Below are 15,382 nucleotides of genomic sequence, written 5' to 3'. Positions count from 1 at the left end.
TATAGACTAATCCAGACCTATTCAATCCCCCCCGAAAATATGTACTTTCATCAAGAAATATATTATGGTATTATTAATGTGGTTATAATTATTATAATGAATATGTTCTTTTTTTATTATCTTTTTTCTAGCTGGAGGGGGTTAGGGATGGTGGAAGGTGGGGGGGGTGAAAATTGAAAATTATTTAGTATTGATTATGTAATGTTATGCAAGTTAATTTGAAATGTATGAAGATACTAATAAATAAAAAATTTTTTAAAAATTGGCCACTTTTGACAACTACATCAAAATATTGAATTTCAAAGACCAGGGCAAATTACTGTCCAAAAATGATAAATTACTTCCAGATCCCATAAAACTGGAGAACAAAATTATGTATTATGAAATTATTAACTGGGTCATATGAATTTTGCCTTTTTATTGAATTTTGGAGAAATTGTTACAATTTTGACTATGATCATTTCATCTTTTGATTTTAGTGATTCTCCTTGCAAAAGGAGTGGCTTTGTATCAGGACAGAGTTCAGTTGTGAGAGGTGTGGAGAATGAAGCAAATGAATGTCAAATAGAAATTTCTGCTGAAAGTTTTCCAGTAAGTATAGACCAAACAAAGGTACAAAATTCAGTTTTTTGATAAAAAAGGTGGATTTGGTGCCTGTCGAAAGTAGAACTGCTGCAGCAATTGACTGGATGAAAAAAAAATTAAAAGTACAGAATTTTGGAGGAAATTTCATCTAAAACTACCACCAATATAATTGCATTTATGTGTCCAAAGAGAATGTCTATATATGCTCTCTGTATTTGCAGGGGGTTTGGAGAAGTTGATAACCAGTCTTGTTTTGTAGTATCTTAAAAATTAAATGATGCCATTACCTTTTATTTCATGCAAGATTGTCTCTTCAAGACAGACAGCAGCAATGTTTAATTGAAAGTAGCATTGTTGAAATAGTTAACATATTAGTGGATTCTACTGAAAAGTTGATGGGTAATTAGTGAATAATATTGGATTTAGTCATAGGGGCCTATCCTGATGCGGGTGCTGAGCTGTCCTGTTGGCCAGTAAGCTGGTTTATTCCTCATCTAGGCTTAAACCTGGATGGGACAGGATATGAACACAGCTATTGGACTGCCATTGAAAACTGAATTGGGTTGATGCTCTTTTAGTTGGCAAGTCTTGCAGACCCTTGCCTGTTATGACTACGCAGGCCCTTACCTGCACATGACTAAGGCCTCATCACTCCAAGCTCCTCTTTTAAGTGGCCTGCAATGTCTGAGTTATGAGAAAAAGGTGCATCGCTACCATTTCAAGACACCAGGAATAGATTATGGAGAATAACTTTCCAAATGATGCTTGAAAAAAATGACAAGCTACTTGTGCACGTCGACACTCAAATGTGAATAGAATTGAGTTTTACTGTAATTCATTCTCAATCAATAATATTTCACTCTGTACATTTTAAACAGTTTTTCTTTTAAGGTTGTATACATTGTCTCTCCTTTGCAGCAAAGACTAATTGAAAATGCCAGAGAGAAAATCTTGAAAGACCGATCTCTACTGGAAAAGCTTGCAGAAAACATTAATAAAGTTATGTTCAGGTAATTAAAATCAATGGTGTTGCAATAATTGGGATTTCTTCTTTCTTGATAACTTGTATTGCCAATATTATCTCTTTTTGGATGAGATTTGTCAATTATAAATGGCTTTCTGCTATAAATCTGTAACAAAATTAAAGCTGTCTGAAATATTTTTTTATAATCTTACCCTGGAATGGTGTTTTATGTTACTCCTCTTTTTGAGCACTTTGGCCAATATCTCTTGATAAGTGTATTTTATAGATCAATGAGCTGCTGTGTGCAAACAAAAGATTATTGGATCCCAGTTAAAATGCAGCCTTGTTTCCATGCAGTAACTATTCAATTCCTAATTGTTATCCATTTTTTTTCACCAAAAAATACATTTTATTCACAATAAATTACAAAACAGTTCAAAGTCTCTTCACATCATTATTTTCATATCCATACATTTCCATCGCTGTACGTTGTTACATTCATTTATATTTACCAGCATTGCCATCACTGTGGCCACCTGGCTGCTACTCCCCTCTGTTGTTTATGGGGCTTCCCCTGTCACAGCCCCTTCATGCCCAGTAATGGAAGGACTGTTGACCTTCTCCACAGTGCCCTCGCATTGGCTGCATGAAGCCTCAGTGATTCCCTCAGCACATGTGCCAGCAGTCTGGAATGTGCCACTTGGCAGCATTCCCTCACCGACATTTCCATGTGCTGAAAGGCCAACAGGTTTTGGCCAGGCAAAACTGCATCTTTCACTGATGGTTTTCCAGCACTTTTGGATATCTATCTCTGTGCATGCCTGGGAGCAGTCAGTCAGTCCTCTGTCATGCTGTTGGTGGTAATGAACCATGACAAGAACCTATGCATCCTTCTCCACATGCTTCAGTAAATCTGAATTCTGCAAGGAGGTGGGTGATTTGTCTCTTCTCCACCACATTATTCTCATGGACAATGTGCATTGTGTTTGATGTTTTGTTTGTACAGGAAGGATCTGACTAGGAGAGCTCAACTCACAGCTAGCCAGGCCTAGTCCTGGTGCTTGTTCATGGGCATTCCACCAGATGACCTGGATGGTCTGCTTAGGGAACCACCCCACCATATCCATCGAGTCCTTATCTTTTAATATCCGCAGGATGTTCCATGCTGACCACTACCTGATGGCCTTGTGATTAAAGGTGTTTGGGGAAAAAACTTTGCACGAAGTATAGGTGGTGTGGTAAAGTCCAGCTGACTGGGACATTGCAAAGCAATGGGGCCAGACCCATCCTTTTCAACAGCAGGGACAGGTAGAAACAGCTCTTAGTGGCACTTGGTGCCCTCATACTTTTGTTCCACACACCGCCTGATGCAGCCACACACGAAGGTGGTCATCAGGAAGAGGACCATATTGGGTATGCTCTTGCCCCATTGTCTGGAAACTTGTACATGGCAGCACTTCAGATCCTTTTGATTTTGGATCCCCACTATCCTTCATGCTTTGGGGAGAGGTGTCAAGCTTCCAGACTTGAGGCTTCTTTGCTCTTCATGAAGGTTAGTTTCCTGCCTCAGGCAAGGTCAGTACTGTCTTGGCGTTGGACCCCTTAGACTATACTGCTTACAACTTCCCTTGCTTGCTGATGAAGTTCAGTTATACTTTTGCTGTCGCCTTCTGGAAACTTCCCTTGGCTTGACCAATTCAAAACAAGGAGGGAAGGCCACTGATATTCACTTCACATGTTAATGTGTTTAGGGAGATGTTTGAATGCAACCTTTAAACAAAATAGGAGCAGGAAAACAAGGTTTCTTTCATTCAGCCTGCCTCCATATAGCTTCACTCTCCCTGGACTGATACTTGTGTTAAATATTCAATTGCTGATCAAGGGTCAGCATAAGGTCATTAACATTGATATTTCCTGGTATTATTCTGATCTTGTCTGGCCCAGCTGGTTTTATGGATTGCAACTTCTGTTGATGGTAGGTCAGCTTGGCCATCCTTCCCATGAATCTCATCTCGTTGTTCTCAGAAGCTGTTTGGCCACACTTAAGTGCTAATTATACATTTTGTTGCAAATAAGTTGAAAAGGTAAATTATTGAATGGTTGTAATGGTAATTTTTTAAAAAATTGATTTTACAGCATTGACAACCATTTCAGCCCATATTTGCTTGTTTCTGCAAGAACCATTCAACAACATACAGAATCAAATAGTTATCACCGTATGTTGTTAAACTAATAACCTATAGGCATGGACTAACAATCCAGAGATGTGAGTTGCATGGTATTGTGGGATTTAAAAATAGTTAAATTATCTGCGGTGGTTGACCACCGCCAGTGGGCTGATAACACCTCCAACCATGCATCTTGGTGCCTCACAGTTCGGCGGGCAGCAACCTCCTTTAAAGAAGACCGCAGAGCCCACCTCACTAACAAAAGGCAAAGGAGGAAAAACCCAACACCCAACCCCAACCAACCAATTTTCCCTTGCAACCGTGCCTGCCTGTCCCGCATCGGACTTGTCAGTCACCAACGGGCCTGCAGCAGACGTGGACATACCCTTCCATAAATCTTCGTCCGCCAAGCCAAAGAAAAGAAAGAAATTATCTACAGCAAAATGATTCAGCAATGGTGCATCTGAAGCCATTGAATTATCAGGCTTCTTCAGATAGACCAATTTGTCACTGCAGAAACCCAGAAATGTGGTTGATTTTTAACTTGTTTCTGAATTGAAAATAAAAGCAGAAAATACTGCCAACAGTCAGCAGGTTAGAGAAACAACATAAGAGGTCGAAGACCCTTTGTTAGGACTAATGCCAATTCTGTCTGAAGGTCTTCAACCTGAAATATTCATTTTGTTTACCTTTCCACAGATACAGCCTGAGTATTTCCATCATTTTTTTGTTTTTATTTAGATGATTGAGCAAGCAACAGGCTTGCTGTTCAGCTCATCCATGCCTGTTCGCTATCATCCCATTTGCCAGCATTTGTTCTATATCCCTGTAACTCTTTCCTATCCATGTATGTGCCAAAATGTCTTTCTTTTTAAAATATTTTTGAGTTTAACAAGAACCATTTACACAAGGTATACTATAGATAGCATAAATCAAATAATATCATATACAGTACAACTCTGATTCTCCAAAATCCTCTTTTATGCGAAATTTTTCTGGGCCAAACTGACCGGGCACCTCAGGCTGCCAGCGGCAGCACGGACCTCGGTGGGAAGGTGTTGGTGTTTGGTGAAGGTGTTTGTTGTTGCTTAAACACTGTTGCAAGTGATTTGCTATTGCTACTAACCTGGTTTTTTTTTTAAATGACCAGTTCTCCGAGGAAAAAAAAAATATTTATCCGACATAGGCCTGGTCCCGACCATTTTGGATAATCAGAGTTGTACTGTACATATCACATCAATTGTAAGTTGGAAGTGTAACCATAATTATTATATAACTTATTTCTTTCAGGGCATCAAGTGCTATAATTATAATAATTAAATTATAATGTGGATAGGACCTACACAGTAAATGATATTGATCTGGGAGTGTTGAAAGCCGAGGGATCTAGGAGTACAAGGACATAGTACCTTAAAAAATGCAGTCACATAGAGGGAATCAAAAAGGCTTCAGTTCATTGGCCCTCTGAATACAGAAGTTGGGAGGACACATTCCAATTGTGCAAAATGCTGGTGAGGTCACATTTGGAGTATTATGCTTAGTTTTTGTCATCGTGCTGCAGAAAAAAATGTTGTCAAGCTGCAGTGTGCAGAAAAGATTTATGAGGATGTTGCCAGGACTCCGGTCCTAAGCGATAGGAAGAGGTTGAACAGGCTAGGATTTATTCCTTCGAGCACAGGAGAAGAAATATTCTCATAGAGGGTACAAAATCGGGGGGCGTGGCAAGATGGCGTAAGGATCAGACGTGCCTTCCAGTCCTCTCCTGACTCTATCTTATTGTTTTGTCTAGAAATGCCCGTTAAAATTCTTTAAAAGTTTAGATAACCAGTGCTGTTAATTTAACTTCTGACGGTACAATTGATGAAAAAGAGCAAAAAAAAAACGACAACAGATCATCAAAAAACTAAATTTTCTAAAAGTTCAAGTTTTGGAGCCTACCTACAGGAAAGACATCGAGACTCAGCCTGAAATTGATCCCAGGAGAGAGATACTGCTTTTGGATGTAGAGATTAATGTTACATCGGTAGAGCCCCCTAAAGAGGGTGCCAAACAGCCTTTAGAACAAAGAGTTATTCAGGTTTGTACATGTGCAGTAGCATCTAACGGCAATGTTATGAATGAACGATTTGTGAATCTTGAATCTAAATTATCTTATACAATGCAGGGATTATCCAAGATTATGACTGAACTTGGTACTAGGTTTAATACTCTGGTGAAAATACACTCTCAACAGATGGCTGAGTTTGAAGCTTTTAAGCTTGAAGTGAGAGATAAATTTAATTCGTGTGAAGAAGCTATAGATGAAATACGGTATCAAGTTTTTGATGTGACTTACAAACTCAAAATAAAAATTTGGTGGAAAAGATTGATTATTTGGAAAACCAATCCAGACGGACCAATATAAAGATTATTGGTTTGCCGGAAGGTATGGAGGGACCAGACCCAAGAAAATTTTTTACTGAATGGATTCCACAGGTGCTGGGTCAAGAACATTTCCCGGAAGGTATAATACTGGAACATGCTCATAGAGCCTTGCGTAGAAGACCTATTTCAGGTCAAAGTCCAAGACCTGTTTTGGTTCGTTGCTTGAATTATTACGACAGAGAAATAATTTTACGAGTGGCTATTAGAAATGCACAACAGAGAAAATCACCCTTGATTCAAAATAATCGAGTTTTCTTCTATGCGGATTTGAGTCAAGAAGTTATGTTCCAACGACGGGAATTCAATCCTGCTAAAGAGTTGTTGTGGAAGAAAGGTTATAAGGCAACCTTTATATATCCAGCTGTTTTGAAGGTTTTCCTAGATGGTTGCCAACCAAAGTTCTTTGATTCTTCAAAGGAAGCTATAGCATTTGCTCAAGAGCTGCCAATTACTCAGTTTCAACAGAGACATAGTCCGCCGCGATCTCTAAGGAGACAAGAGATGGAAGAAAAGAGCCGTGCTCCAAGAAGGAATGGTTGTAATGGTGACTCGGTAGTTGGAGTTGATTAAAAAAAGAGTTGTCCTTTTTTTTCTAAAGTTTTTTTTAAAAAAAAGGAATATTAAATAATGATGATGTTAGTTTAAGATGAAGTGAGAGTTGAGGGAGAGAACTGGATAGGCACTATTTCCTGAAAGTCATCTGCTACGTGTGAGTTATCTCACACCCATTTTTTTTGGGAGTTACCGCACTGCGCGGTTTAGACGGGAGGGGGTATTTTTAACCTCCTACCCGTTTTCTTTTTTCCTTTTTTTTGTATTATTAGATTAAAGAGTGAAGGGTTTTTTTTTTGTTTAAATATAAAAAAAAGCATAAGAAAGTATTTGATTGTTTAAAAAACTAAAAATTGATGTGGTTTTTTTTGTAAAGTTTATTCAGTAGATGAGGAATATTTGAAATTTAAATGTGAATGGGATGGATAAGTTTTTTTTATATTTTTTCTTTAACTTTAAGGTGAAAGGAGTGGTAATTCTGGTGTATATTATTTTGCTATTTTAGTTATAGAACGAAGGGAATAATGGTGAAAGTTATAAATTGAATTGTACAATTCTTAATGAGGCTTGAATTTTGTTTGTGGTTTATGCTCCATTTGTTGAAGATATAGATTTTGTTGTAGATGTGTTTTTATTATTTGGATATCTGAATTTTAACGTAATGATTGGGGATATTTAAATGTGGTATTGGAGCTTTTATTGGATAACTATTCAAGAGTAAAAGGGAAAAATGGTGGAAAAGTACTAAAATTGAATTGTACAATGCTTAATGAGGTTTGAATTTTGTTTTAAGATGGTGGTTTATGTGACTAATATGATGATAGATGTGAAGTTAGTTGATATTTGGTAAATGTTTATCTCTATAGAGAAAGTTTTTTTTTCATGGTACAATTTTTTTTAAGAATTGATTATTGTTTAAGAATTTTTGATAGATAATGTTACTAACTTTACTAATTTTTTTATTAATTAACCCCGTTTGTGAAATATATGCATTTAAGTTTGATTTAAATGTTTTTTTTTAAGTCTGATATTTTAGTATTAATTACTTTTCTTTTTGTTAGTATTTTAATCGGTTATGTTTTTGTTGTTTTTTTTGTAAGTGGGTTTTTTTTTCTCACATATATTGTTAACCTTATTAATTCTTCACTCTTTATTTTGGGGGGGAAAGGACTAATTTGAGTTGGGTTATTAATGTGTAATAATTATTGGGGAGGGTATAGTTTATTTAGATTACGAATACTGTATTGTAATTTTTATTTTATTCTTAATTTTTTTTTAATGTAATCCTATATGTTATTCATGTTATAAAATTTTAAATAAAGTTTAAAAAAAAATAGAGGGTACAAAATCATGCAATTAATATACAGGTGCTCCTGGACTTAGGTCCGTAATTGGGACTGAAGGATCAGTCCTATCTAGAAATGGATGTGCCTTCATCCAATTGCAGTAGTATTCCCTGACTTGCAACCTATGTGACTGGCATCCATCCACATAGATGAATGAATTTTTAAAATAGATATATACAAGAAAAAATATAAAATTTACATGGTGTGTGTTGTATTTGACAAACTATAATGGATACTGGGCATGTAAGAGCCAAAATGTGTGTGCTTACTTTGTTAGTCGGCATCCTGGGGTCCATAGGCTGGGTGCAGCCATCTTGATTCCTGTGGTCATGTGTGAGTCTTCGGTTGGCATATGCGCAGTGGGTTGGTGTATTGGAGTTTGGTTGACATATATGCGAGTGTTAAGAGTGCAAATTCAAAATTGCCAGGGTGCTTAACTCTCCTGCATGTGTCAGCTATTCTCCAATATGCGAACCCACCGCGCATATGCCAATCAAAGACTCACACGTGAGCACAGGAATCAAGATGGCTGCGCCCAGCCAATGGACTCCAGAAAAGTGACTAGCAAATCACATTTTGGCTCTGACATGCCCTGTTTCCCTTTTGTAGTTTGTCAAATACATTTGATTAAAAAGTTTTCTTTAAGACTTCAGTACTCCTAAAACATACCTAATCTTACAATAAACGTTTGACAAAGGTTCATAAGGAAGGCTATTGTAATTTGGGGAGTTCGAAATAGATGCTGAAGGATAGGATGTTTTATGGTTGGGTGACAATGGAGACAGGAGTACTACACAAGTTATGTCACATGTGAATTGCTTGGGTTGCTACTGTGAAGCAAGTACCCTGAATTTAGAACATTGGTGCAAAGCAATTTTTCCAGGAGTGAAATGCTTGTCCCATCACCATTGAGAGTAATGAGAGTTTTCTCACATGATCATTAAGACAAGCTATCATGTATAATGTTTATGGTATATGGATTAATATTTTAAGATTTCTTTTATGAACACTTAGTACTGTATCACTAATATGATTTGTATGTTATTACATATTTTGGTAACAGTTTAGATGACATCTAATTCTGTAAACTCTATAATTTGATAGGCAACACAAATCATGTATAATCTTTTTAAATTTGTTTTAAATGCAACAATTTTTTTTGTCTTTACAGTGAGACTAGTTCTGGACATCCTACAAAGCCACCTGACAGTAGTAGTACTTTACCGGATCAGTCCATTGATGAAATCCTAGGACTTGGGGTAATGTTCATGTTTGAGTGGTACACTACTGGTGATTTTATACAACTTAATAGAATGAACCATTGTTAAACTGGTCAATTAAATGAACTAATTATTCATCTGTTTCTGATACTGAACGAGTGCTTTTGATATTTTTTAAAGGACTATAAGTATTTAATATTACTTTGTGCCTGTAAATTTAAATGTAAGAATAGAATACAGCTATGTTGGGCATTGCTTACAAGATCTTTTAGCAAATATAATGGACATTATCTATTTGGAGAAAAAGCAGATGCTCTAGATGCTACAATTTACAGTATATACACAGTGATTAAACATTAAATTTAACTTTTGAATTTTAAATTTCTAGCCCATACGCTACCACAGTTATGAAGTTTCCTTCAGTTTACCTCTACGTAAATGTTCCATTGAAATTCTGTTGAATGTTGACAGTGCAGTTTTGGAAAAGAGTTCTTCAGAATGAATAGATGGAGCAACCAATTTACATGAATGCCACACTTGGGACTCAGTAGCCTACATTTCAGTTTTTTTGGTGGGGGGGGGCACATGTAACTTGGGCATTCAAAAATTTAAAAAAAAATGGGAGAGAGGAAAACATAAAACATGGGAAATTTTTGTAGGATATAAATTTTTAAATTACGATTTATTACCAAAGGAACCTTTAAGTAATTGTGCCAAAAAAAAGAATGTTTTTGCAAAGTAGAAAGCTTCAATAAATTTGACTTTTTTTGTAGGATGAAGTCCATATGTCTGATGAAGCAATCCAGGATATCTTGGAGCAAACCGAGTCAGATCCAGCATTTCAAGCCTTGTTTGATCTTTTTGATTACGGTTTGTACCGATTCCCATGAAAAAGTGTAAACTCCATAAATTTATGCCATAAAGTCCTTTTTTGGCTTCCTGTGTCGACGATCTGTAAATGAAAATCCTTCTGGAGAGAAGCTGTTATTACTAGGTTAAAAATAATAGGAAGATTTTTAAAGGGTATGATAATATAGAATTATTACTCCTCTAATATAGGTAATTTCAATTTATTAAAGTATAGATGTGTGGGTATTGCTGTATGAAATAATATATGAAAATAATTTGAGTTTTAAGATTGGAGGCTAATATATTGGCACGTCTCTGTGATGTTCAAAGGATTAATTGAAAGGGTTGCACATTTCTAACCTGCTAATGAAAGGTAATGTAGAAGATTGAAAATGTAATAAGAAAAGGATAGGAATTGCTGCAAACTGAACTTTCCTGTTCGGTGTGGTTCGAGGCCCTTGCGGGACGAAACAGTATTGTGGCATTGGAACTGGTAGAACATTGTTCAATAGGTATGCCTGGGGTATAGTTGTGTGAAATACAGTTGAGCAATTGGTCACATTCTAAGATGAGACTAGTATCCACAAGAAGGAAGGGAAAAGCATCCAAAACCAGAACTCGTTGGCTCATTGAATATTAAAATGAAACATGATAAAGGGGCATGTGATGAATGTTAGGCATGTAGCATGCGTGTTACACGTAGTGTGGAGTAAGAATGATACGCACAGTAAAGTTGAGGTTGAAGACTGATTTAATGCTCTGCCAGCTCTGTTTATATTCACTCCCTGCCTCTGACGACAGGAGTGATGTCATCGCAGCACCAGCTTCTGTTTGGCCGGCGTTTCCACTGTTACCCACTGTTTACCGCTGTGCTGGAGGTCATGTGGCTGTTGGTCCCTGCAGGACCCTTGCGATCGCCGCGTTCGTCAGCCATTTTGTGAGCCAGGTCGCCACTCAGTACACGGGCCGCTACAGGCTCATAATTCAAAAGCAAACTCAGCCAATTTAAAACCATTCAGAATTGAGCAGGGAAATAAGTCGGGCAAAGATCTACCTTGAGGCCACATTACTGGGGACAGTACATTTCCAATTATTTGAAAACCACTTAACTAAAAATCTCAGTAATGGAAAAGAAATTTTTGGCGGCAGCATGTCATCAAAATTTGAAAAAAACACTTTCACCTGATGTGTTCATGTGGGGCTCTGACGCGCTGTTAGCGCCAGTTTGATAACATCAGTGAACAACTGGAGGAAGTCAGCGGGTCAGGCAGTGGATGGGGAGATTGTCCTCGGTTCAGGTAACTCTTCTCTCTCCATTTCTCCTTTACTCTCCACTGTACTTGGTGCTCTACTGTCCTGGTGTCATCAAGGAGAGCGTTCTCCCGGGCAGGAGTGGCGATGGTGGTAGGGAGGTAATGGTGAGAAAAGCAGAGACCTCGGGCTCCTGGGCAAGAGCAGCGACAGCGGTGGGGAGGCAATGGCGGGAGAAGCATGGACCTCTGGGTCCTGGGTAGTAGTGGCGATAGTTGTGTGGAGGTGACGGGGATTGCTGTTGCTACTGGGCTGCTTGAAGCCATTTCTCAGTTATCTGAAAAATGCAATAACTGATACACATATCAGAAATGTACTGGAAAACAAAAGGAAACTTAAACTCTTATGAAAGTATATATAATTAATGGCTAATTATAGTATAGCAAATGGTACATTGCATCTTTCTCTGCTCAGAGCAATGTTGCTCTTATTACAGTCAAGAAGTGATAGACAAAATGAATAGAACTAGAGTAAAATAGAGATTTGAAAATTATTAGCGGCATTCAGAGTTTTTTAAAAAAGCAAGCAATCCAGATGGAATTTCCCTACTTCTTAAAGGAAATTGAAGGTGTCAATTGCCAAGGTCTTGACCATGGATTTCCAATGTTTTAAAGAAAATAATTTTATCAGAGAACTGCAGGTGCTCACCCTTGTTCTGAAAGTTTACCAGCTTAACATCTGTAGTAGGCTTTTTATTTGTAAAGGGACGTGGCTTCATAATGTAGTAAACAAAATGGATAATGGTAACAAACTTCAGGAGGATTTAGATACAACACATAAAATTTAAGGTAAGAGGAGTCTGAAATAGCTTTTTTTTTTGCCCACCCCATTCACTTGCTGACATGTTTGTCCATGGTCTCGTGCACTGCCAGATTGACATCGCCAGCAAATTGGAGGAACAACGCCACTTATTCCATCTGTGCACCTTCCAGCGAGATGGCATTTACACTGACCTCCTGCTTCCGTTAGTGTTCTTCACCCCCCCCCATCTTTCCCAATGACTCCTTCCCTCTCTCTTTTCCCAGCTCTGCTTCCATAGAACCCCAAAGAAACTCCCCCCCCATCAATTTTCCTGTGTCCTATCCATATCCAATTAACACCTTTTGTCTGTTGGTCTGTACTCCTCCCCCTGCCCATTCTTCCCTCCCCAGCAGACTCTTTCCTGCTTTTTACTACAATCACAGCATCTGCTGACATTTGTGTTTCACTCCATTTTTTTTGCTGATAGGAATAAGAATTTTCCAACTCAGTGGTGTCGTTTTAAATGGTTTGCATGAAAATGACCTAAATTTATATACAGAGCCCTCCATAATGTTTGAGACAAAGACACTTTTTTCCTTTATTTGTCCCTGTGTTTCACAGGTTTACATTTTTAATCAAACAATTCACATTGAAGTGTGCAATCCAGATTTTATTCAAGTTTAAATTTATACATTTTGGTTTGATCATGGAGAAATTGCAGCTTCTTATATATAGTCCCCTCATTTCAGGACACCATAATGTTTGGGACATTAGGCTTCGTAGGTGTTTGTGAGTACTCAGGTATGTTTAATTGCTTCATCTGTGCAGGTTTGGTTTGATCGCCTTTGGAATCTGTAGTTCCCATTTTCTAACATGAGGACCAGAGATGTGCCATTGAAAGTCAAAGAAGCCATTTTGAGGCTGTAAAACAATAATGAAACAGTAAGAGACATCATCCAAATGTTAGGATTACCAAAATCAACTGTTTAGAACATCATTGAGAAGAAAGAGTGTACTACTGAGCTCAGTAATCACTAAGGGACTGGTATTCCAAGGAAGACCACCACTGCTGATAACGGAAGAATTCACATCATAATGAAGAAAAATCCACAAACATTTGTCTAACAGATCAGGAAGACTCTTCACAATGCAGGTGTGAATATGCCAGTGATTGCTGTCCTCAGAAGACTTCATGAACAGAAATACAGAGGCTACATTGCAAGATGCAAGCCACAGGAAGGATGGTCAGATTGCAGTTTGACAAGAAGTATTTAATAGAGCCTGCAAAATTCTGGAAAAGGGTCCTGTGGACAGTTGAAACTAAGGTTAACCTCTATCAGAGTGAATGCAAGAGCAAAATGTGGAGATGTAAAGATCTGCCCAATATCCAAAGCATTTCACCTTTGCCATAGTTTGTATCTTGCAGTGCAGCCTCTATATTTCTGCTCATGAAGTCTTCTGAGGACAGTAGTCATTGATGTATCCACACCTGCCTCCTGAACTGTCGTACATATGTTGGGTTTATTTCTTCATTATGATGAGAATCCTGTCATCAGCAGAAGTGGTCTTTCTTGGAACACCAGTCCCTTTGCGATTACTGAGCTCACCAATACAGTCTTACTGATGTTCTAAATGGTTGATTTTGGTAATCCTAAGATTTGGGTGATGTCTCTTACTGTTTTATTCTTGTTTTTCAGCCTCATAATGGCTTCTTTGACTTCCATTGGCACAACTCTGGTCCTCATGTTGAAAAATGGCAGCTACAGACTCCAAAGGTGATCAAAAGCTTTGAAGCAAGCCTAACTCTCTTATACTTGCACCAATGAAGCAAATAAACATGCCTGAGTACTCACAAATACCTGTGAAATCAAATGTCTCAAACATTGTGGTGCCCTGAAATGAGGGGACTAGGTATAAAAAGTACTGTAATTTCTACATGGTCAGACCAAAATGAATATAAATTATCTTGAATAAAATCTGGAATGTGCTCTTTAATTACATGTGAATTGTTTGATTACAAATTTAAAACTGAAAAACGGGCAAAAAAGGGAAAAAAAGTTTCTTTGAAAGTGGCATGGCAAATAGTTTTAAAAAAGAATACTTACAGTAACTTTGGCTTTATGGATAGAGGCTTGTTAAGCAAAAACAAAGCTGCACTTTTTAAAAATTGTGCAGATTAGGCCCCAGTTTTAGGAGGGAATTTTAAACCTTTGCGCAGAGCAGGTTTATCAGAATGAATCCAGTTATGTAGTAAGTTTACAAATTTGGATTATTTGTTCTGGAACAGAGAAGATGAATATGATTTGATAGTGTTCTTGATACTGATACAGTGGAACTCCATTATAATGCAATGGTTTGGTCTAAAAAAATCGCATCGCGAAAAAAGCAGGAATGTGCTAAATTGGGATTTCAGTAAATTGTAGTTACAGTTGAAATTAAAACACAAATTAATTTTTAGTAAGATGACTGTCCCCGCTTCTCGCGGCAGCCCCAGGTCCCCGTTGCTCGCAGCAGCCCCAGGTCCCAGCAAGCCCCAAGTACCTGTACTCACTCTTGGCAGCAGCCCGAAGCCAGAGTCCAATGACTCAGTGCGTTATATCCGAATTTGTGTTAAATCAGGATTCCACTGTACTGATAAACCTTTACACGTAGCAGAAGAAAACAAAATCAGCTAATTGATTAAAAAAAACTCAAGCAAGATCAAGAATTTTTATTCTGAAATGTGAACCTTAAAAGGATGATAGAAGGAGATTCTACAATAACTAAAAAGGATTGAATAAATAATTGAACTGTTAGTACTTAAGCAGTACTGGGGAAAAGAGCATGGAGCACTAACTTTTTGGCAATTTAAACAGCTCCTTAAAAGAACCAGCAAGGATGGGGTGGGCCAAATTGCCTAAATTTTAACTTCAGGTCTGTGAGATTTTTCTCTCTTAAATGTTAACTGTGAGAGCAATTGTCTTTTTTCTGTGAAATTAATCATTTTTAAGATTAATTATTTTTGTTGTATAATTTGGTACATTTGCCTTTTATCTAATATTTTTCATATAGGTAAATTTAAAAAAAATGAAGATTGTGATAAAGGACCCTCCAGTCAAAACAACATGGAAGTCATGGAAAATAGCGAAAATGTGACCTTTCAGGAAACACTTAGTACTTTTCCAACTGAGCAATTAGGTGATTTTGGTTTTTTTAATTGCTAATTTATAAAATCAAAAATAT

General features: G+C 37.5%; 1 protein-coding gene across 1 annotated transcript in view; it reads left to right on the top strand.

Moving 5' to 3' along the window:
- The window catches only part of npat (nuclear protein, ataxia-telangiectasia locus), a 56,854-nt gene that overhangs the window by 27,073 nt on the left and 14,399 nt on the right, over positions 1 to 15,382 (top strand). Inside the window, exons 8-12 of the mRNA XM_069891277.1 lie at positions 480 to 591; positions 1,504 to 1,595; positions 9,211 to 9,298; positions 10,033 to 10,129; positions 15,212 to 15,337. Coding sequence (XP_069747378.1) covers positions 480 to 591; positions 1,504 to 1,595; positions 9,211 to 9,298; positions 10,033 to 10,129; positions 15,212 to 15,337 — 515 coding nt within the window. The remainder of the gene's footprint in view (positions 1 to 479; positions 592 to 1,503; positions 1,596 to 9,210; positions 9,299 to 10,032; positions 10,130 to 15,211; positions 15,338 to 15,382) is intronic.

Source organism: Narcine bancroftii, chromosome 7, assembly GCF_036971445.1.
Source record: "Narcine bancroftii isolate sNarBan1 chromosome 7, sNarBan1.hap1, whole genome shotgun sequence".
Lineage (NCBI taxonomy): Eukaryota > Metazoa > Chordata > Chondrichthyes > Torpediniformes > Narcinidae > Narcine > Narcine bancroftii.
The sequence above is the reverse complement of the archived record's forward strand: the minus strand, read 5'-3'. Positions and strand labels throughout refer to the sequence as shown.